This window comes from Coloeus monedula, assembly GCF_965178545.1.
Source record: "Coloeus monedula genome assembly, chromosome: 5".
Classification (NCBI taxonomy): domain Eukaryota; kingdom Metazoa; phylum Chordata; class Aves; order Passeriformes; family Corvidae; genus Coloeus; species Coloeus monedula.
In genome coordinates, this window is record NC_138785.1 from 52,254,509 (window position 1) to 52,278,707 (window position 24,199).

Here is a 24,199-nt window from a genome sequence, read left to right on the forward strand (position 1 = left end):
TCAGCAGCAGCTGCTGCCTCCAGTACGATTTCACAGCCAAGGAACACTTCTGAACCCAGTTCCTATCATGTAAAAGAAAATGTAGACCGATGTTGTAATCGGGCCTGCAGCTATGGGAGCTACCAGAATGGGTGACAAGCTATATTTGCTTTTTCACTCAGTGTGCAAGTTAGAAGTTCAGAAATCCTGTACTTCCACTCCACCTTCCTCTTCCCCTCCCTCATCATTGTATAGCTCCCTAAAAAGTTAAGCTGGAACCTGTGAGCTCTGGGAGCTGCAATCCAAATTCCAAAGTGTCACTGATGATTAGAGAGAAGCATTTCACTTGAGAATGTGGAAAAAGCTGCTTTTATGACATTATTTCCAAATTTGTCCTGCTGTATAGCAGTATAGAATGGGAAACATGGTAGGGCAGAGAAGAGCACGTAAGCCAGGTGGATGTGGTGAATGTTTCTGGCTCTGCCCACCCTTGCTTTACCCCCTTCCCTGGAAGTGGTAAAGACCTGGTGTGCCTCACTCAAGTTCCTGTATCACGCTCTCACAGGGCAGGTACCTGAGCCGCTACTCAGCTGTCGGGCATCAGTCTCAGGTCTTTTTGCTCCAATCTGATGTGCATCATCTATTTTGCCTGCCTTTTAGTTACAATGGTTTTTTCTTTAGTAATAAAGAGGAGAATTCATTAGTGTGAAAGTCAAAATTATGACATTTGAGATAAATTAGGGAAGACCTAATTAACCTACTCTTTTTTTTTTTTTTTTTCTGATATTATTTGCTTTTGTTTCAGGTATCACCATTTGAAATACCAGCATTACTGGATGAAAGAAGACACATCATACACCACAGAAGAAAGCATCCCCATCTGTTGCAGCGGGGATTACTGCAACAAGTATATTTCAAACCAGGAGTCCCGTGGAAACCGAAGTATATATGGGCAGATTCGTGGTAGATGTTTCAGAGATGTTTATTTCTCCAGCCGCATGGCCGGGGCTCTGCTCAGGAACTCCCCGGTCACGGGACCCCAGGGTCCTTGGCCACCCCGGGGAACACAAAACAACCAATGGGGAATGAGACTGACCAGGGGCAGGGAGACCCCGTGTCTGCCCCCCAGGGCCCCTCTCCCAGGGCTCCATGGCAGGGGAGGGACCCCAACACCCATCTCCAGCTTGGGGAGCCATGTTATCCATCTTTTCATGGGAATGCCAATTATGCATTTTAGTTGACAAGCTCCATTTTGTCCATCATATGAATGATAGACAAACATGTTTTGCTGTAGAAACAACTTCGATAGGCGAGTATAGATTTCACATCTATTTTCTCTTCATTCAGGATTCATACATGGTTGTGAGACAATCCTTGTGATAATTACATTTCTTTATCAGGGCAGAAATTTATTTTATATATTCCATAGGATAAGAAGTTTGTATAAAGCCAGGAATTATCCTCTACTTTCATGAAATGAGCACAATTTTCAACCTACTTAATGCTCTAGATGACTAAGATACCTGAAAGATACAGTTTCTGGCTGTTGAGAAGGGTAGCCAAAGTATTACAGAAGGAAAGAATTCTGCAGCAAGCATCTTTGTTTCTGCAGTAAACCAGGAAGACCGTCATAATTTGGGCAGTATCTTAGTGGATAAAGAAAAAAATGTGGAAAAATACTAATTTGGCTTCAAATCACAAAATCGTTATTATGGTTTTTAAAAACTCATTAAGACATTAAATGGGTTTGTACTTTTTGAGAAATTGCATTTCCATCTTTTGTACTAGCTTGGGTCATTAGCATTCAGACTCATTATCTCTTGGAACTTTTCTTTACTTTCCATTTACTACGGCTCCTCTGAGTGCAATGGAGCTGTTTGGGCTGAGCAGGGTCCCAAACTCCTTTGGTGCTAACACATGATTTGTAGGTACAGCTCAGCCATCAACTACTAGGCAGACACAGAAATTGCCAGGACTTCAGGCTCCCTTGTGCTAAATCCATCAGGATGAACAGATTGTAAACTGCCCATTGCAAACATGACAGGCAGCAATTTAGCATCCAGTTAATACTTCATTACCTCCATTCCTTTAATACATTTATACAGCCTTTCCCCCTCCTGAAGCTTTCTGAAATTGCATTTTCCAGTCTACACCGAGCAGTTCAGATTTAATAGGAATAGTTGTGAACATTAGTTTCCGAATGATTTGAGGGCATATGGAATTTTTTATCATTAGTTGGATAAGTCTGAAGCATTTGTTTCTATTGTTTGTTACCACCTTATTAAAAAAATAAGAGAAAAATACTTTCTTGATTTGGCGGCTTTTTATTGTTTGTCTGTGGTAATAATGCTTTTCAGAAGTGGAGTTTTTAATACAGCGTATGAAGTAAACCTCTCACAATTCGTTTCTGGGTGTTTTTTTCTTATTATAGAGAGCAACTTACATATGAAGAGATGTATTTGTCTCAAATCACTACAGAGTTGCTAAGGCCATTTTGGTCACTGTTTAAATGCTTCAAGTGATTCAAGCTATCTATCACTTTTCCCCTTCAGTAATCCAGAGATCTTGATAGGAATAGCCCTGCTTCTTGTGACCCCAACTTAATTTTCTTTCTCCTACAATTTAATTCTATTATTATTCTTGCTGCCTATAACCTGCCTCTTTTCCTTTGAGAACTAAACTGTGATTTGCTGTTTTATTACCCACAGTTATACCACAGCTCTCCAGGTGTTTGGTTTTACTACTCTGGAAGGTTCCATCTTCCAAGTTACCTTTAAAAACACCATAAACCAGAAAACCCAAAAGGCTTTTACAAGCTTTTAATGTCTGCTGAGTAAAGCTTACCTTGTCTTCTAAGTGTGATCCAAACTACAGGAAATAGTGGAAGAATGGGGGGACATTGGTAAGGACGGTAAGAAAAAATGTGATCCTCAAGTAATTCAGGTTGAAAAGGATCTCAGGCAGTCTCTGGTCCAGCCTCCTTACACTGGAGAAAGAATGGACTGAAAACAACTGGTTTAGTGTCTTGCCATTTTCTCCTGAGGTTTTGTTTCTCCCCTCCCACATCCTCGTAACTCCTGGTCTTCATCTCTGGCTTTGTCAGAACCGAACATGTGAAGAGAGAAAGGATGTCCTGGTGCAGCCTCTCAAGTGCAAGATGCTGGGCAGGAGAGAAGAGCCTCAGAAACCAGCAAGGGGAAGGAGACATGAAGGTCAAGGAGGGGCGGGATGTGAACAAAACTGGTGGTGAAGGTGGAACTGATGGAGCAGAGAATGTGCAAAATGGACACGGGGCTGAACTGGCAAAGGGAACTGGAGGGAAGGCAAAGACTATCTTAAATGCCAGCATCAGATGAGCTGCTGATAGCGTCTCTGAGATCACAAAGGGCAGGAAAAGCAGGGCTGCATTTTTCCAAATCTACTAAATGGGTTGAGAGATTTCTGAAGGTGTTTAAAAATTATTTGAATTACCTGGTGTTCTGAGTACATCCTCAAAAGGCTGTAAAGGGAGGCTGTGAAGAGGAGATCAAAGCAGGAGACTACTAAGCAGTTCTTAGCAAATGTGTGCCCAGGGACTTTTGCCGTGCAGGTAATAGAGGGAGAATGAGCACTGCACATCCAGAGTGACCAAATTAACTGTCTTCTTTCCTTTGAGCTCTTCCTCTTTTAATGTCCTCATCTCTGACTTCCTTTGAGTTCATGCAGATTTTCATTTTACTTCAGAAGTGCATTATTCCTGTTCTGCTGAGCTACTTAGATGTCATCTCTTGTTTATTCTGAGAAATGCTGAAAAATTTTTTTACAGAGGCTTTTCTCTAATCCAACCTTGAAAACTCTTCATATTTCCAGAGAGCACATTCTTTTGTTTTTAATTTTGAAAATAATTTGTCTCCCATCTTTTTAATACAGCTGCATTTTTGACATTTTATTTTCAAATTTTAATTCTAAAACTCCACACCATCATCAGTATGAATGCTGAAGTAGGAGACAGCACGGAAAATGTACAAATTGCACAATAAAAGCAGCTTCAGCAACGAAGGTTGACCTGAGACAGAACAAAGTGTTTAAAGTCCAGAGGGCTTTCCAGTCCAACTGTAAGAACTTCAAAGTAGGTCAGTCGGGCTGATGGTATCGCATTAAGCCTTGCTCTGAGATGGTTTTAAAAAGAACTCGGGAAAGTCCTTTTCCACGCTCTACATTCTACTGAGACTAACGGAGAGGATGGGGCTGTCATCTGAAATAGAACTGGAATGTCTCAAAGATAATCCTATGAGCTGCGTGAATGCTTGTATGATAAAAACACTTCTGTGAATCAGAAAAAAAAGGGCAAAATCTGTATTTGTCATTCAAAATACTGCAGCGTTTCAGACTCCTTGAAATTGTTATGAATCCTGACTGGCGAGTGACACTGGACATCATTAAAAAGCATCCCAAGTGGTAATGACTGATTTTGTATGATATGACTGAGGCACATTTTGGAGGAAGATATTAACAGCTTCAGTGGGTGATTTAAGCAGCATGATCAAAAGCAGAAGAGACAATTCTTTTGTTCAGCTGTCTCTAGCAATGGAAGCTGGAATGTAGGAGGAACTCATGGGGAAGAGATGTTTACACATGAATAGACTATACCCTAAAAGCAGTAAACAACTTACAGCTTGCTTTGGTTTGTTTACCTAAAAGAAACGCAAACCCACATCCAAGAAAAGAAAAAAGAAGTCAATATCCTTAATATACAGTAAATTATTTCTTTAATTTACTGTCTAATTCGAGCTCATCCTTCAGTGATGACCTGTAACTGTGGATCATCTGAAGGCTGCAGGTATGCAGACATTGTTTTAAGTCTTCTCTTGATAAATTTCTAACTTAGCACACAAGCTTGCCTCCTTTGTTTCTGCATAACAGGGTGTGTGTCCTCAAAAGTGAATGGAATGCCATGGAAAACACAACTGTTCAAGAGAACAGGTAATTTTCACAAGTATTTAAAACCCAGTAGTTTTCCAAGTGCCAAGGCATACTCAGTGTACCGACCTGAAAAGGGTGGTGATGAAAGAAAGAACACTCTCCATTAAAAGTTTAAGGCAGCATCTGTTTTTGCCAGTCTCCCAGTAAAATCACATTCATCATTCCAAAAGTAAATCACAAAATTAGAAAGTAAATTACTTCACTGAGAATATACTCCCATCACATTATTATTCAAACCACTCCCTTTTAGTGTACTGTCTCAGTTCAGTATCTCAAATGATTTATTTGACTGGTGGAAAAATACAGATCAGTGTAAACAAAATATTCTGGCTACATCCAGAAAGTACTTCTCTACTGAAATATTATTTACCTAAAATTGATTTAAAGATAAAACCTTCTGTTTTCCTAGGACAAGATGCTCCTAAGATCAGATGGGAGTATCCCTATGCTCATATCCTGCCCTGTTTCCCTTCCTACATTGTATGGATGTAAATACTTTAAGTCTCCATGTTACATTTTATAGCTTCTTTTACTTCAGGGTAAGCTACTTTATTCATAAATGCATAATTTAAGCAAGACAGTGAAACCTCTAGTAAGGAGTATCTCAGACAAGCAATCTTTATCTTAAGAATGCCCCTCAATAATTTCAAACATTATTCCCTGAGGTTTCTGAGATTATATTCAGCCTGTGCAAATGAATTCAAAGACTGTACTTCTACTTACCCAGAAAGGTATCTCACGTCTGTTAAATTACAGGGTGCCAGAAAATAGATTTTGCATAATAAACCTTATTTCAGGAATAGAGAAAATTTCATCTCTAAATAACAAAAAATGGAAAAGTCACAGTGAGTGTGACAGCAGAACAGGGACCACAGTAGTGTAAAACACAAACAGACCTTTCTGTCTTCTTATTTGTACTCAAAGAAGTTACCATGTAAAAAGCAGATACATGGTTTCTCTTTTCCATCAAACACAGAAACTTCCTCACGCTCTATTTCATTATTTTTATGATGTATGAACTATGCTTAAATGTATTAAAATGTTAGCTGTAAAAATTAGCATTTAAATACAATTCATGAGTATATAAAGAGAAAAAAATACAAAATAGTTCAAACAAATATAATAACAAAAATCCAAGAGAACAGGCTATGTAAAATATTGAAAGGTTCTTCCTGTCTAAGAAGGAAACTAGCCTAAACAAATTCTTAGGTCCACAAATCAAGATTTTAAACTAAAGATATGGACAAATTACATGGTTGCTAGTGTTGTTATGAAATGTCATTCCCGTTGCTTGTTTATGCCCTAACTATTGCCTCGGAAAAAAAGGTGATTGCTCTGACAGATGATCTCCACACCCAAAGCAATCCCCTCCTAACTTCTTACTACAACTTCTGTTTCTGAACTGTAGGTATCAGTAAACCTCAAAGAGTTAACCCTGTAACACATCTGAGAGAAGGTTGTTTAGCAGGTGTTTCAATTGCCAAACAAAAAGGAAATTTTCTATTCCTTGCATATTAAAAAGATTACTTTTGTCTGCTGTGTTGTTCAACCATTGAAATGAAGAAATAGACCTAAATTAATATAAACTTATGGGTCAGCAAATACAGGGCTATACCCATAATTGTAACTGGCTCAAAAAATTTCTTTTCAGTATAATTCTTTATGCATATCCTCCATAATTTTCATTTAGTAAAGTTAATACCTATTGCTATGCAACTCCTTCAATACAAAGTGTTATGCTAATGGTACATATTAATATGATGTTATTATTTGCTACTGGAAATAATCTTTAACAAGCTCAACACTATGATAATTTGTTCATGTTGGCGAAAATTAAATACTGAAACCAGCTTCTGAAATACACTTTTTTAACTGACAGTTATACAAACAATAGAAATGCTAATTTGAAGTAAAGTGTTTTAAGAAACTTTACATTCCAATTTGTTGCATACATTGTTTACAAATGAAAGGGTCAGCATTTAGAATCCATATTTAAGTCAACGCTAATATCAATAAACTTCCATTTAAATTAATGCAAAGCATGAACTGTACTGAAAAAGAAACTACTCACTTTACTAACTACTTCTAAAGTCTGAAAGTCTGAAAGAGTTTTAAAATTTTGTTCAGTATTGTATGTGCAAAACTGCATTTAGTGTCTTCAAAGAACTCTAGTGGCCAGACATCTCTTGTACCAGCTCTTCTCTTGGCACAGCTGAAGACATTGGGTCTGTGGTTGCTGTCAAGGTGACAGCTCCTGGGAAACTGTCACTCATGGGCTTTCAAACAACTGGTCTGGATATGGGAAATTTGCAGAACTGGAAGCAGTAACTGGAAAGCATCCTGAATATAAGTAGTACTGTTGCAGCCCTAATGGGGAGAGAAAACGTCGTACATCAGTACAGCTGCCATGTACTTCAAAAATTACACTGTAGTTTTTTCTATATTAGCATATGTCTTCACACAAGATTTTAGAATCTGTAGATAAGAAAAATGATAAAATACACCAGTTTACAGCTAACAAGCATAACCTGAATCAGTATACAAAAATCTGGCTTCCCCTAAGTTTGAACTCTTGGGCAGTTTTGTTGGTAATATGAGTAGAATAAAATGCCACAGTGTTCAGAAGTAGATTTGATTTTTTAAAAACAAACCAGCTAGTCATTCCATCAACTGAACTAATTTTGAATTTGCTGTAGGTGGAAGAAGTGTCACTGAAATTAACAGTTTGAATTATAATGGTTTTAACACGTAGTACTATTTTTGGAATTTCTAATACTGAACAGTATAGCGGCTTGTAATTCTCCATGATCCTAGGCTGTATTAATACATATTTGTATACAACGATGGGATTTATGAAGTACAAAACATTGTATTCCACAATTCTAAATACTCCTAGATTTTGCAGTTCCTGGAGCACATGAAGATAAATCAGCAGCAACAGCAAAATTACCCTATAACAAAAGGAACGGCATGGTAGTCTTCGCTACAGCTCTATTCAACTTTCCATAATTTTCCATAAGGGTATTGTTAACTCAGTGCAAAATTGCTTATTGTAAAGCAATCTTCTCCTTATTTTTAAGAGAACACAGCTATTAAATACAGAATGACAATTTATGGTCACTACTTTATTTATGTTTTAAGAGAAGTGTGTTCTAACTAACAGAGCTAAAAATTTGAGCTGCAGATACTCTGAGTTTTAGGACTTTATGAGGCTATTACTTCATCTCAACCTCTTCTTAGTAAAACTGAGGTATGTTTTACTCACTGTGCTTTCCTGAAGAAAAATAGACCATGGTGTCAAATAAAAGAAATTGCCCATGAACATTTTGGTGGTCTGACACATGGTTATCCATGTGCTGACCAAGGCTGTTGCTAGACTGTGAATCTTAGTAGAAAACTAAATGCCTGCAGATGGGAAACACTGTAGCATATACCTACAGTGCAAATTTTAAAGGATATAGTCTGAAACTGCAACTTGTTGCTGCACTCTGACCAATACACCAGCAGAGCTTCAGAGCTGGCCAGCCTCACTTCAGTCATACAGCTCTTAAGAATCCTCAGTAAATGCAACCTCACTACTACAGTGTTTGTGGGAGAGGTTGAACACAAAATTAGGACATTTATGAGCTGGCACTGAACAGCCAGAATGATATTGTCACTAATTTTAAAATAACTTTTCTTTTAGAAATAAATGTGCCTGTCTCATTTCAAACAATTGTATTAGAACATCTTCTAATGTGAAGAGATGGAGCTTACCTCTAATAGCACACTGTTGATGATGGGGTTAAGAACCTCTGCCTTCATATTGCTCTGTAAACCAGGAAACAGAATGAAATGCCACATCAAGAAATACATTTAACACATATATACTGATATCTGAGATGAATATGATGGTTTTATGAATTCTATAAAGGTCTTCTTTCACCTTGATTCTTATTCACACTGTTGATCTCAGTACTCCTGGTAACTGTGTCCACATTCCAAACACACCTCAGTACACCCTATGTATTTCTATCACAGAGCTGAAGTAAGAGAGGTCCAAGGTTTTACTTCTTCATTAATTCATGTGCCAGAGTTTCCAACTGCCTACTTTCCTAGAGGTGTGAGGTTTATGTAACAACATTGTTTGTCCATCTGTCTATCAGTGACCTTTTAACATCCCACAAAATTTTTAACCCTTTTTTTTTTCCCAAGGACACAAAAAGGAAAAACACACATCAGAAGAAAAACAAAGTTTTTAGAAGTTACACAAATATCTGTGGTTAGGATGAAATGAAAGGTCCAGAGTAGCCCCCCTGCAGAAGGAAAACCAGCTGAAACTCAGATCCCCAAACTGGAGGCAGCATATGTTGCTCTGGACAGTGCAGGCTGGCCAGTGAAACAGCACAGCATGCATGACATTGTTCTCAACAACCAGATAGGAAGAAAGATGGATACAATTACTAGTGACACTACTAGAGGCCAAAAGATAAAGATTCATTAGTTCCACTGCTTTTTAAAATGGCCAAAGTTCCTCCCTTTTTTATTCTCACTGTTCTTTGCATTGTGGTTCTTCAGAATAACAGTAACCTCCACCAAAAGTTGTTTTCTTTCAATACTGAACACAATACTGATTAATTTAACTGAAGGATTTTCACTTACAACCTTGTAGCTCTCATACTACAGATTTACAGAAACATGAAACTCCTTAATTTTAGATTTGAGAAAGATGGCAGAACCCAGGAGAGATGGTTAGAGAAAAGAAGTACATTTTTACTCTCAGTTACTAGAAAATCCATTACAGAATGCACCGTTTAGTGGGCTAGTTTAATATTTTGTGTGCAATTTATTTTTATATATTTGTGCATTATTTATTGCAAGTGTCCCACAGATATATGCTAAAAAACAATCCCAAAATGCAAAATAAGCATTTTTTTCCTAGACTAATTGGAAGTTGTGTAAATCACTCAGAATAAAAGCAAAGAAATAAATCATGTTCTGTACAAATAACTATGAAAAACCATGTTCAGAGATGTGCTGGAAGAACTAATGGGAGAACTGGAAGAATTTCCTTTGAAGTACATTCATGTTTTCATGGAGCCATCAGGAGAACCAGAATTTGTTCTTCTCTGATGTTTACAGAACAATTTCAGTAACAGCACAATTTTTACCTCCAAATCCTGCTGTAATACTTAGATGTCAGTCATCCTTGAAGCATCTTGAAAGACAGGATTCTATTTCTAGCAAAGATGTTCACAGATAAATGGATGTTCTCAAACAGAATATCTCATGATAGAAGACAGAGTGATTTTTTTTCAGACGGACCAAACGGGTTTTCTAACCTCTTAAACCTTTTGAAAACATTGCAGTGCTAAGGCAGGGGATCTAGTAAAGGCTAAGATGACAACTCGTGAAGCCATCTTAAGGTACTGCAATACAATCTGCTAATGACTTTTACACAAATGTGTTCAAAAGGGATACGCTGAGTTGGAGAAGAAATTATCATCAAGCTGTGTAACTTCAAATGTGGGGCCCTTCAATGTGAGAAGATAAGAAGTGTTGAGTGGTGATCAGGAAAAACAGGAAATGGTTTCTAGAAAGAGAGAAGGCAGGGGACACAGCGTCATCTATCAAGGCTTTTATCAAAGACCTTTTCTGCTGTAAAAATGCTCTGTGTTCTTGATCTGAGGAAAGAAGTAGCCTCTTTGCTGATATAAAGCCACTGGACTCATGTAAGAATTTCTGTTTCAAGAGGTGAACTATGTTAAAAAAAGCCCAAATGCTACACAAAATTCTTACCCCAGCTGCTGTTATAGAATCAGAAAACTTCTTTGATAAAGATGAAACTTCATTGCACATGGCACTTGTTAAACTGGTTTAAAAAAACAAGAGAGACAATATAAAAATACATCCTTGACCTATCAATAGATAAAAACCCTGTGACAAACTTTATCTTGGAAGCCAAGATGTTCTTAAAGCAATTTTGCTTCTAAATATTTTTAAAATATTTAGGCATAGACTGTTCATGATAAAGTTTTTATATTCTTTCACTGAAAAATCCACTGCTGACTACAGCAACAAAACGATATCTTGTTCCACACACCAGTCTTTTCGATAGTGCAGTGTTTCACTTGTTTAAATTCTAAACTTCTAGTTCAACTATTGTTTTTCTGACGATTGCAGCAACACAACTCCTGGGAATACTGCTGGAAATAAATCAAACTTGAATGAGAACAGTGAGAATTTTCCTATGTGACCAGTAAAACATCTACTCTGTGCTAGAAGTGAAAGCACACTTGTGGTTAAAACACGAGAGAACAAGATCCAGTTCTGTTCTGAGATCTTTCATTGTTTTCCTAGAATTCACAAGTGCATCCCATAGGACCTCATTCTTCAAGGTGTACCACACCTTAGCTCTGATTCTGAAAAAAACGTAAGTGCTTTGTTTTAGTCTGAAGTGTTCCCTATGGACTTTGCTATTCTTTGTAGCATTCTTAAGGATAAGCACTTGGTTAAATATTTTACTTATTTAGGAGTCAACTGTTTAAAATATCTTAACATTAAAACTTACTGAAATCAGTACACTTGATGACTACAGAGAGCTCGAGATCTGAATGTGGAGTCCCACTAGACGGACTGGCTTCTTGAATTTTTGGGTATTTCATTATGGTTGAGTACAAAGTTGCTGACAAATGTGGTCTATTGTTTAGAACTACAGATTGATTTTTGTATATTTTTGGCAGATAAACACTAGATAATGAAACTATTAGATAATAAGACTGCATTACACACTAAGAGCAGATTCCATATATGCAGGCACAGTATCTTCTGCAGAGGGAACAGGAAATGCTACCCAAGTTGGCATGTACATTTGCTTGCTGGAGCAGAAACAACTTTTAGCTTGTGTATAGGTCATGTTTTTGTAAACATGTATATGTCAGCCATGTCAAAAAATGACAGGTAGCCTACAGAACCTGATTGCATGGGAAAATACAGCACCAGGACCCCTGAAACCAATGCTGTTTGTTGATCCATGAACATGCTGTGCCTTCAAGCTGAATGGAACTTGACAAGTTCTATGCAAATGTCAAATGTTCATATATGAAGTACATAATACTCACTTTGTCAGTACTTTTGCTTGATCTTGAGCTGTTTTTTCTACTTCCTGCCCATGTAGAATTAATTCTGCTACTTTATGAAGCTGTTCAATACAACGAGCAGTTACCTCAGCCAGACTCTCAATGGACAGCATGTAGATTTCCTTAAATTAAAAATGGGAATAATACAATCAATAATAACAACACTGATGAATGTATTTATAGATATATACATATGTAAGAATTTCAAACATAGGAACCCTTCCTACCCCAACTGGAAAAACCAACACATACATAGTGAAGTAATGTCAGCCATAATGTCATCCTCACAACCAATACTGGAAAATGAAATATCCACAGGCTATAAAACACAGACCTTCTACTTGTTCTGAAAAATTAGGAAGATCAAGTCTACCATTTACTTGGCTGGGAACTAGGTCAGGCTCTTGGATTTTCTCACATACCACTTTTAAATCTAGTCCTAACAAATAGAAAGATACCTAAACTCTAGAGTAAGTCATAATCATAATTATTTTCATATGGAGCCAAAAGTACTGAGTCATCCCTTAGCTGAATCTCCAGAGCAGAAATGGATAATGTGCCCAATAAATAAGTGGTTTTTATCAACAGTGACAGAAATCTCTACGTAGCACTATCGGGTTACAGCTTTCACAAGGTGATGCCAGTTGGAAATCTGCAATCACATAAAAATCTGTAATAAATACAGAGTATACACTCTGTCTGCTTCTTTAGACTTTTTTGTAAGGAAACATGACAGATAACTTCTTATCAGAAATAATAATCTTGACAAAGATAGCAACCACATTTAATATTGCCATTAACTTGACAGAAAATATTCAATCACAATTAACCTTATCAGGACTTTCTAAATGAACTTTTAGCCTTAGAACTATCTTTCATAAAGAGAATGAACAGTTGTTAGTTGCCTAAATAATATTTCTGTTTTGTCTGTTTATGATTCAAACTGTTTACATAGTTTGACCATTTTTCCCATGTATTGTCACTGAGAGAAGGAGATACTGAGAAACGTTGAGATACAACTTTCAGTGTGCATGCAATGTTTGACATTACACCACAGAATCTCTCCGCTCACTGTGTGTTGAGTATAAACATGCATACACAAAAAACCACAGATATAAAACAATAAAAACAATGTGACAGAGAACCTGCTACTTTGATATTTACTTATGGAAACAGAATAACAGTAAGAATATTTATGTAATTTACTCTCCTATTGGGTCTGCAGTGAATAGTTGTGTATTATTATTTCTTACTACTTCCATGAATTTAAAAAATAAGGATGACATATGAAGCCAACACATGAAGAAACAATCTTATCAAACAAAGTATGTCCATCCACTTAATGAAACTCATCCTTCAAAAGTTATTTTACCTCCACAGTTTTGCTTTTGTCTACTTCTGTTTTATCACTGTCAATTTTATCATCTTTTTGAGTCTTTTCTTCACCAGGTTCTCCAGGTTTTTCATTTACCTCCTCTTCTGTGTCTACTGGGGTGGACAAACTGGCTTCTTCCAGCCACTCATGAGCTTTTTTCCTAGCCTGCCAAACAAAGAACCCAACCGCGAAGTTCAGTTTGAAAAGAGAGTATCAGATGACATTCCTGAACATCAATTAACAATACATTTAGTTACTTCCTTTTTACACACAGAAATTTGACTATATCAAGACTCTAAGTAGCATTTAGTTACGTGTATATTTAAGAAACTGTAAGGAGAAGCATTTCAGATTGCATAAAGATGGATCATCCAGGGATAATTCCTCTAAAGGTACAATATTCCTAACAAACACATACAGCTGGCATTAATTCCAAAGGTAATATTTCAGCTTTATTTTATCATTCAAATCAATTTACACAGAAATTTTTCTTATACAGTTTCCCAAATAAGAAAATAAGAAGTGTGTATAAAGAAGGAAAAAAAAAAAATTGGAGAGGTAAGAGAAAAGTACTAAATTCTTAAAGGAAAAAGAAATATAAAATCACTGTATCTTGAGCTGCCTTCCCAGGCATGAAAATAGATCAAAGCTGAAGTCTTGAAGCTTTATACAACATCAGACTACTGTTATGCTTAGTAGGAAATTAATGACATCTCTTTTTTTAACATCAAGTCAAATTAAAATACATTAAGACCTAAGCCTAAGCTAGTTATCCATCCTCTATCTATGTAGCTAGAGAGATAAACATTTGTTTGAGCCTAAGATTGGCAGGTTAACCAGCTTTAAAGGGACCTGATAGTACAAATGTGACTAGTCATGTGACTAGATCATAAACACCTAACTTCTAGAGCAAGAAAAATTATTATGAACCTGACTTTTGTTCCCAATACATAAGACCAAATCTGCTGTGCTCATTAGCCCTGTTCTGCTGAGACACCCTAGTTCAAGCTTTCTAACACTGGAAAGGGCTCGTCCAACTACACTGCCTTACTCATCTCACTTCTTCTGTGAAAGCTTTTCTATATTCAGCATTTTAATCTCAGCCTCCTGTACTTTGCTTTCTGAGCTGTCTGAAGTGAACTGGGTACTGCTCTGTGTCAGATTTCAGAATAAAGCCCTCTTTCTTTGCCCACAAAACTGAAGGCAGCTCACTAACAGGTGCTAACCTTATTTAGTTTGTCAGGAGTAGCAGCAACGTGCAATTCAAACAGCAGTTCCGTGAGCATGCTGACAAACTCTTCTCCCATATCTGCTGCAAGAAAAAACAAGACAGCTTTTGTTAGCGTGTTACTGCTATAGTATTTTATATGATCAAATACATCCAGTGAAATAGTTTCACCAAGCATTCCAGCACTTGAAAAACAGTGACAGCAACACAAGAAAGGAATGTATGGGGGTGTGCACGTATACGCTCAAATAAAGAAGAGAACAAGCAACAGGGATCCCTGCACAACCTGATACACCAGCTTGACACTTTAACTGCTCTTTCTATCCCATCCTAAATTCCATTGAGTTTCACAAAAACAGTCAAGAGGGCAAGAAACTGCATAAACCCATGTTATCTGACAAAAAATACATGACCCACAAAATAACCAAAGAAGCAACACTACCTGTTCTCTCAAACCAAGGAATAAAAACGGCCAGATACAAACAAGTTTCAGAAGCAACATACTGTTCTCTCATACTGCTCATACATGTTCTCTACTGCTCTGCCTGCAAACCACAGGTAAGAGGTGTGTTTTCTTTCTATTTTAAGGTCGAGATTTGCTTAAATGAAGAATGTTTTCTGGTTTGCTTTGAAGTAATGAACCTCAAATCTTATTTCACAAGATTTTTGAGCAAAGGTAAGTATCACTCGTATTTGAACTTCATCTTTATTACATATACTCCTTTGACAACTATCAGATGACATATTCTAACATGCTTCAAGTTCCTGAAAGTCAGTATTTTGGTTGGTTTAGTTCATCTGCATTTACTGAGCTCGCAAAAGATTTCCTGATGGAACACACAAAATCCAGTTCTTTAGCCTGATGTCACTAGAAGGTCAGAGTCCCCATACTGATAAAAGTCCAGCTACTTCAAAAATCAATTTTGTGTCTTGCTATATTCTCACTTTTTTTGTTCACTAATTAGGTAGGGCCAGATCTTCCATTTTTATGCAAGTCTTCAGTATTGGGCTTAAAAGCAGAGGGCCATTACTCTCCAGTGAGTTTGGGGACCTTGGTAGAACTGTTTACCATGCAACATGTGGAAAGGTGGTAAAATCTGAGACTTGGATTATACTCTCCTAGGGAAAAGGACATCTCACCCTTGCTTGTACAGAGTGTCCATCTTTGGTGCTATAAAATAAGTTAGCGTGTAGCACAAAGAATTCTTCACCTACAACAAACAAGAGACTGAGATTTTGTCTTAATAGCAAAGGAACATGTCAAGAAGTTTGTATTCTGGCAGGCCAAAGAGATGCATGGAGTTCATTTCACTGCTGCCCTTATGAGGAAATTTTGACAATAGGATTTTCAGGCTTTGGAATACAGTACACTGGATACACTGCACTCACTTGTTCTTAAATCAACGACAAATAGTTTTATGAATGGCAGCAGGCTGAAAAGTGAGCAGCAGTTTACCACATCAATACAAAATTACCAAAACTGTTGATAACTGGGATATTCAATTCAATATTCACTTTGGCTACTGCCTCGCTTAACCTCACGTATGAGCTTTTGGGTGTTAATGGCTTTCAAAATGTAGGTAAAGCCACTTTTACAGATGTTCTCCCCTTATTATTTCACAAACCGTTGATGTGAAGCTGCAGTGAAAAATACATGGAAGGGCTGCACAATCAAAGTGAGAGGAAACATTAGAGAGAAGGGTATGCATGTGGCTTTCTGCTACTTGTGTCAGAAAACATATGTTCTTTCTCTTTTTTTATCAACTTTGCGCCTGACTGTTAAGCCAAGACACAAAAAATACTACAGTTCCAATTTCAAAGTTGCCAAGAACAAAGCCTAGCCCAAGTCCTTTCCTGAAACAGTCCTCCAAAGATCACTGCAGTATTACCTCCTTCTGTAGGACTGAAAGCATTTATGGTAGCAAATAAAACAGCACCAACATCAGAAACTTGTTCAGATTCTGAGATCCAAGGATAAGAGATCCTGAGAATTTACATAAAACAAATGGTCACCTTTTTCAAACACTTGAACGCAAAGTACTGTTTTTTCTCCCATCTATTCTTTTCTTTAAATATATATATACAGTAATATAAATTTTTATAATTTTTATATACATATACAGTAATAAAACCCACGTGTTTTATTGAGTTAGGAAATACAAATCAAAATCTTATGGAAATCAACTTAGTTGCAGTTTTAAACTGTTTAGCAAGCAAAATTAAAATCAAAGTTCCTCCACAGAATTTAACAAAGCCTACTAGCTCTTGCTATATGAGTTAGTTTAAGTAAAAATATACAATTCTATGTAAAAAATACACTATTAAAAGACCATATGGCTTACTGACTTGATTTTGTAAGCATAGAAGCTATTAATGCATGTCCAGAATTGTAGACTCAGCCCTAACAGAAAGCTACTTTTGAGAAGCAATTTACCTTTCTATTCTTTTGGTTCCTCTAGTGGAACTAAAATGCATCTTACGTAACACCAATAAATGAAATATATCTGCAGTTCAAATGCTAACAAATCTTGAGCCTGATTACACCAAAGGATGTGCGTAATTTTGCGCTGCTGCCTGAAGTAACACCCATTCAGCTGTAAGGTGGAGAGAACACGTGTGTGGTTTTTATTTCCACAGTCACAGGAGGAACGGATGTGTTTCACCGATGAGTGGTTTGCTTTTGCAGGGGCAAACCTGCAGCACACTTTGATTTGGTCTCTTTTTTTTTTTAAGGTGCTCATTGCCTTGGTTGCAGCCCATTCAAAATGCCTGTAAATGTTTCAAGGAGCATGATAAGCAGTTGTGCTTTACTGAAAAAACCAGAACTTCTGACCTTCAGAGAAAAAATCACTTTGTGCAAGAAACAGAGCTTCTCCTGGGAGATGGTTTCAAAACAAGGTACTATTTTCCATAGAAATTAAGGAACAACAGACATCTCATGAGTCCTCATTCCTAAGCAGGCTATACACTTTCTTCACTTCTATTTCTCACAACTCCATAGAAGAATGTGGGGTTTTAAAGAGTAACTAAGAGGGGAACAAAACAGCATAAAACTTTACCATACTAAGACTTTACGCTGAGCACTTGCTGTTCCCCACAATGAGAAACAATGAGGTCCCTGTGAGAAAGATCAGGCAAGCGAGTAAGCACTGCCAGAAAGAGATGTCTGAGCAGAATTACTTTCCTGTTAGAACATGTGGATGTTAACAGAGTTTTTCTAACTTTTCTGAAGGCTAAAGAAATCGTATCTCACCATCGAGCAAAATGCAAGTTTTATGGGCAAAGTTCCCTGAGAAGATCAAGAGGATGTGGAAGAAATATCCTTCGATGTTTCTTTGTTTCCGAAACACAACAATATGGTGTTCAGTGGCATGAGCCAGTCTTCAGTCAGGTCAAGGGGACTGCTGCTGTTAGCTCTAAGAGGTTTGGTATGGATGTGCATAGGACAAAGGCCTGGAGACATGAACCGTGCTGGCTTTAAGCTGACTTCTTATCATTCTGTTCTAACCTGTTTGGGGGAATGCTAACATTTTTGACCTGTTTAAGACACCTATTTTGCACCTAACCACCCATTTTATTGTAACTTTCGTGAGCTCGGCCCATTGTCTTCAATGCTGTGCTGTGTTACAGTTACGGAACGCTGCTCTAACTTCCTTCTTGCACTCCACACGCCACATCTTGCCAAGCAATAACTCGAAAGCACCTTTGTTACTATGTTTCAAAGTGACTTTCATTCAAAAAATTCAGAGTTCTTAAATTTCTTGGACACTCTAATCTTTTCCCCCATCTAGCAAGGGAGGGTGCAGAGTGAGGACGAAGTTGCTGAACAGAAAACCTTTTTTAAGTACTTCAAAACTTTCAGACTATACAATTTCCTAAACAGATTCTGTAAGAAAAGTTGAGTTATCCAAAAAGTTATTTTCCTTTCTTATACATTCATTGATGATAGAGCAAAGCAATTTAATATTTATGTTTGATTTTCTATATCTCGCACTTCAGTTACAATATAAATTCAATTAAGCATTGATCAGCTTCCAGAACTTTTAGAGTATTAATTTTATTAACTACCTTATGAAGACTATTAGGATATCAGAAATTACAGTTTGGACTGGAATTTTTTTAATTGCTAGATAAAGAAGTAGCAATTATTTATATGGTTACATCTCTGTATTTCTAATTACCTTTTTGTGCCTGCACCACTTCATCATCTAATTCCTTTGGAACAAAGATCTCTTTTATAGCAATTAAATCATTTTTCACAGTCTCCAACTGTTCTCCATCAAGTCTTGCTAAATGTGACTGAATCTGTAAAAGAAAGGACAGTAAGTGTTATTAAATGCTAATTTAGAGCCTGAATCCAAAATAGACTAAGAAATGGAAACATCCATTAAGTTCAAACCTTTTCTCTAACCTCCCAGCTTAGACATATTTTTAGTTCTTGTCAACAGAATTTGTTGAGTATCACAAAAACTACACCAGCCTTGCCAGATCATCAGGTCCCTTCCTTCCTCCAGAACATGAGTTTTGGACTACAAATCTGTGGTTTAACTGCAAACTCTAATAGGCATTTTGGGATTGCATGGATGAAGACAGCAGGCAAAAAGAGCACAGGCAGAATGGTTAGTCTGAGCACTCACAGGAAAAGTTGGAAAAAGTTGCCTTCAAAATGCAGCCAAAATTATTGCCAGTCTACCTGTTCTGAAGAATGTATTGGCGGGTCTTTGCATGTCTCAGGTATCTGCAAGTCCCTGCATATCTAATAGGATGGCAAACTTAAGAGGGCTGCAAACAGATTCTTTGAATCACTGCTTGTACTACAGTTATATGTTGTTAATCCCATGAGCAGAGCGCTCCTTCTGCCTACGGAAGCCAAGAGAAAACGCCCTTACTGTCCTTGATGCAAAATTTTTCCTTTATGTTTGTTTCAAGGGGCTTTTCAAAGTTTGGTTGACAGATGCACAGACTACCTCAGTGCAAGGCTGGAGACAGCTGTTACTTTCTTACTGGCGTGTCCTCGTGTCCAGCTCCTGTGCTCAGGGCTAAACACAAGATAAAGCCGTGAGACTCAAGTCAGGTTGTGAAGGACTACATAGGGCTTTTTTCCTCCCCTACTATAGCACTATCCATAGGGCTAACTGGGAACTTCTTTTAATGGAAACTTTCAAAATAAAAGCGTAAACATGTATGTGTTCAGTACCTCTTACAGTCCTCCTGTGGCTTTCGGGCTGCTAGGAGAGGTCTCAAGTTTACGGTACTCTTTCTGCCCTCTGTGCCTGTGTGCGTATGTGTGTGGTAACTGCAACATTTATCTGGGCATTGGACTTGTTGACCCACACAGTTACCATCAATCCTGCTGGACTGAGTAGGACTATGTGCATGTCTAGGACATAAATGAAGTGCATCAGAAACCTCATGGTAACAACCTGCACATGTCTTGCTTACCCAGTGGTATCTCACATTAAAATAAAATAGTGTTGACACATGCAATTAACCTGAACTTTCTGGCCATTTTTGGTTTTGTTTTTTTTTTCCAAAAGCAGACCCTTGAACCTTACATGTGGGGTCTGAATGTATAGTTTTTCATCTAGACACAATAAAAAAAATAAAAACAACATTGACAGTATGTACCTAACTGTTATTCATATAAGCTTCTTTTATTTGTGAGAGCAACTAAAATATTTTAAAATATAAGTTGGTTATATTTTCACAGAATCACAGAATCACTGCATTGGAAGAGACCTTCAAGATCACCAAGTCCAACCCATGCCCTAACACCACCTCAACTAAACCATGGCACAGAGTGCCAGATCCAATCTTTTTTTGAACACCCCCAGGGATGGTGACACCCCCACCTCCCTGGGCAGATGATTCCGAAACTTTATCACTCTCTCAGTAAAAAACCTCTTCCTAACATCCAACCTATTTTATTAAGAAGTACCCCGCAGGGCAAAGAATGCTAATTACAAAAAGAAAAACAAAAAAGAAAACTTGTTTTTAAGAAATTTATTTAGAAAACTGTTTCAGTACAAAAAATCACTGCTAGGAATCTACAAAATTCTGTTAGTCTACTGTCAGAGATCTACTGATGTACTAGCAGAATAAATAAATTGAGAGTTGAAATTAAAATATATTTTTATCAGATAGGCCTTATTAACATTACCATCTTCAGAGAGACATTTGTATACTTCCAGTAATAGTATCTTGGTGTATTTTTATGTAACTTTAAAAACTAACAAAACAAGAAGTGAACAAGTAATAATCTGGACCTAATTTTAATTCATCAGCCTCCACATGTAGTAGGTCTGGAATTCCTGAACATAATTATTTGTACCTGATACAAAACCAAAAAGATTTCAACCTCTTTGCAAATTCTGCAAGGAATTTGCAAGACATCTGCATAGTGTCACAATCTGAGAAATACACACTACATATGATCCTAACAAAAATATCTGTCAGTTATGAACTTTGTTTTGAGTTGATCTTGTAGTTAAATTTTAGGTGTATTGAGTTAGAGTTCCTAAAACCCAGGACAGGCCCATAGGATCAATTCAGCTTTCTCTGAACTTGATGGAAAACTTACTGTTCATTCTACATGTGTCTGCAGAATAAAATTAATGTAAAGATAATTTTTTTTTACCAACCATATTGATTTATGCTGTCTGCATACTGTACCTGAGCTTCACCTTCATTTGACAGGATTTCCAGAGCTTCGAGATGAGACAAACCTTGGAACTCATCAAAAAGCAGTCCATAATGTGCTGTTCTTTCAACTGTAACTTGCTGGGCCCGCCTCTGTTTCTCTTTTTCTTTAGCTTCTCGCAACAGCTGTACAAATATACATCATTCCATGTTTTATTGATAGTGCTGGAAGTGTGACAGATTTTATTACCATCTGCTTCAGTGTGTCTAGAAGTAGTAGTAAAATTTGGGACTATATCACACCTGCAGAGCTAAAATTTTAGAGATGAAATAGCTAACTTCTTTTTTGATAACTTTCTCTGATAAAATATTTATGTAGTATTCTAAGCAGGGTTTTCCCAATGGTAATTGCTAACCAACTTTCTTTAAAAAACAATGAACAAAAAAAATCTTGCTTATATTTTCAAAAGCAATGTCAACTACAGATACCATATAATAAATTTCACCACCAATTATAATGAAAGAAAAAGGACTATTTAATGTGCAGCCTTAAAGAGCCATGCAATCCATTCTATAGACCACAAAATGGGAAGACTATAATTTTCAGGACCTACCCACCAACTTGCAAAAATAATGTACCTACATAAATATTTCCTATAAAATATTCTTAGCAAATACTAAAGTCAGTTTTATGTGACAGCAGGACTGACAAAAGAGATTAATGACTTATACCAAAGGTGGGGCAGACCTACCCTCTATACACTTAGGTATATTTTGGAGTGCTTTTAATACACTTCTAGCAGTGTATAAAAAAGAATAGTGTATCCAACAGGATCTTCTACTTCTTCCTTCTATTCCCAGGATGAAATGGCTTCTCATGAATTTGTTACAGCAAAGGTGGTAAATACATGTGAACTGCATGTTAGGTCACATATAAGTGTCTGAATGCAGGTGAACTCCCGCCACTTACGTTATTCCATCATTCAAAATTTCTACACTATTGTCTTCAGTGATTCATTTGTTACAAAAGACTTTAAATGGTACATTTTCCCTCTGAAGTCTCCTTCTTCAAAAGTTAACTCACAAAGTTTTATGAACAAATCACTGGAAAGTGATAGTGCAACCCATGAGAACTGATTTATGTTGCATTCTGCCTCAGATTCTACATGCAAATTCATGCATGCTGTTAAAGGAGACATTCTCAAAAGCTCATCTTAACCCTGTGGGCCTTAACAAGAGTTAATTGCTTTTGATCTACTGTAACAGTGTAAGTCTGTTAACTCCTACAATGATGAACACTAAAGATGAAACATCTCATTAAAAGAAAAGTACCTCACTCTTCTCTACAAGGAAGTAAACATGCAGTAAACTTAGTTTCTTTTCAACATCTGTCGTTTTCCACAGCCTCCCTCCTCTCAGTGTTTGGAGAAATAAAAACATTTTGTACTTAAAGCACTTTCACTTCTGTTTTTATCACTTCTCTGAGCTTTAAAACATATGAGTCACAACTGTGTAAGGTTACCATTAAGTTAGATGGACATTGAGACACAATTTTTTACAGGCTTAGCTCCTAATGACATATATGTCATATTCCAGTATTACTGATTTCCAAGGAAAAGAGTATAGTAATGTTTATGCTGGAAGATACCTATCTACAGCTGTTACCAAAACATCAATAATTTGATTCGGCTTCCAGAGTGTAATGATTTATTACCACATATACTATCTTATTTAAAACAACTATTGCATATGTGATTATGCAGAAAAGATGATTTTACATTATCTTTTGTGGTTCTGTGAAGAAAAATAAAGTAGAGCAAATATAAAGCATAATATTTATTTCCCCAAGCCCAACCAGTACCTACTGCAACAAAGGCCTCCCCCTGAGGCACGTGAAATTCTGGAAAAATAATCTGAAATTGCATTGACAGAGCAGTATTTAAATAAATCCAACCTGAGATAGTGAGACTGTTCTTGCCATCAGTGTTTTGGTTCTCTTAAATCCAGGATCACTTTCTGCAAGGACATTCATGGTTGTCTTCCCAATAAATTCCAAAGCATCTAAGCCTCCAGATAACACACTTTTCCCCTGTATAAAATAATGCAATATGGTTATTTTCTTCCCAGTTTAGGCTAGTACAAACTGTAAAGAGGAGTGCTTTTATAGACACCATCTTTGAGCATTCAGGTCCCTAAATTTCCTACACTTTAACTAACAATAGGATTCATGCATTTACTTTGTTCTGAATACTTTTTCCAAAAGAAAAAAAAAAGAGCTATACAAATATTTCCATTTAATTAAATGACTTACACAGGATGAAATGTAACAATTGTTGTAATTTAATTAAAAAAATAAAAAAATCATAGAAGGGCTGGAGTACATCTCCTGTGAAGACAGAAAATCAGTGCTGTTCCCTGAGGAGACCTTCCAGCAGCCTTCTAGTACCTAAATGGGGCCTATAGGAAGGCTTGAGAGGGACGTTTTGCAAGGGCAAGCAGTGTTAGGACAAAAGGAAAAGGCTTTAAGTTGAAAGAGGATAGATTTAGATTGGGTATCAGGAAGAAATTCTTCACTATAAGGATGCTGAAAGCACTGGAACAGGCTGCCCAGAAAGGTGGTGGATTCTACACCCCTGGAAGTATTAAAGGCCAGGCTGGATCAGGCTTTGAGCAACCTGGTTCAGTGGAAGGTGTCCATGTCCAAGGCAGGGGCATTGGAACTAGATGATCTTTAAGTTCCCTTCCAATCCTAACTATTCTGTCGCTCTATCATTCTATGAATACCACTTTAATTTCATCCGATGGCATCTGGTTTGTAGGAACATGTTTTAGATATGAAAAATGTGGAGTCAAGTCCATCATGAACAGAAGACTCTGCCTCACCTGATTTTTAAAATT

At 37.0% G+C, this 24,199-nt stretch overlaps 2 protein-coding genes across 4 annotated transcripts in view; one reads left to right on the forward strand and one right to left on the reverse strand.

Annotated features, from left to right (window-relative positions):
• TMEM156 (transmembrane protein 156) overlaps positions 1-17,583 on the forward strand; it is a gene marked incomplete at both ends in the record, with an annotated part of 41,949 nt that extends 24,366 nt beyond the window's left edge. Inside the window, 1 exon segment of the mRNA XM_082282396.1 lies at positions 17,396-17,583. Coding sequence (XP_082138522.1) covers positions 17,396-17,583 — 188 coding nt within the window.
• Positions 4,950-24,199, reverse strand: part of FAM114A1 (family with sequence similarity 114 member A1) — a 34,509-nt gene continuing 15,259 nt past the window's right edge. Inside the window, exons 6-14 of one of the 3 annotated variants that reach the window (XM_082282394.1) lie at positions 23,256-23,390; positions 21,335-21,487; positions 18,844-18,967; positions 14,661-14,743; positions 13,432-13,599; positions 12,042-12,181; positions 10,720-10,792; positions 8,698-8,751; positions 4,950-7,308 (exon numbers count right to left, since the gene is read on the reverse strand). In XM_082282394.1, the coding sequence (XP_082138520.1) occupies positions 7,207-7,308; positions 8,698-8,751; positions 10,720-10,792; positions 12,042-12,181; positions 13,432-13,599; positions 14,661-14,743; positions 18,844-18,967; positions 21,335-21,487; positions 23,256-23,390 (1,032 nt within the window). In that variant the 3' untranslated portion in view covers positions 4,950-7,206. Of the gene's footprint in view, positions 7,309-8,697; positions 8,752-10,719; positions 10,793-12,041; positions 12,182-13,431; positions 13,600-14,660; positions 14,747-18,843; positions 18,968-21,334; positions 21,488-23,255; positions 23,391-24,199 lie in introns of all 3 variants that reach the window. The other 2 variants (XM_082282393.1, XM_082282395.1) reach the window with 2 other exon arrangements.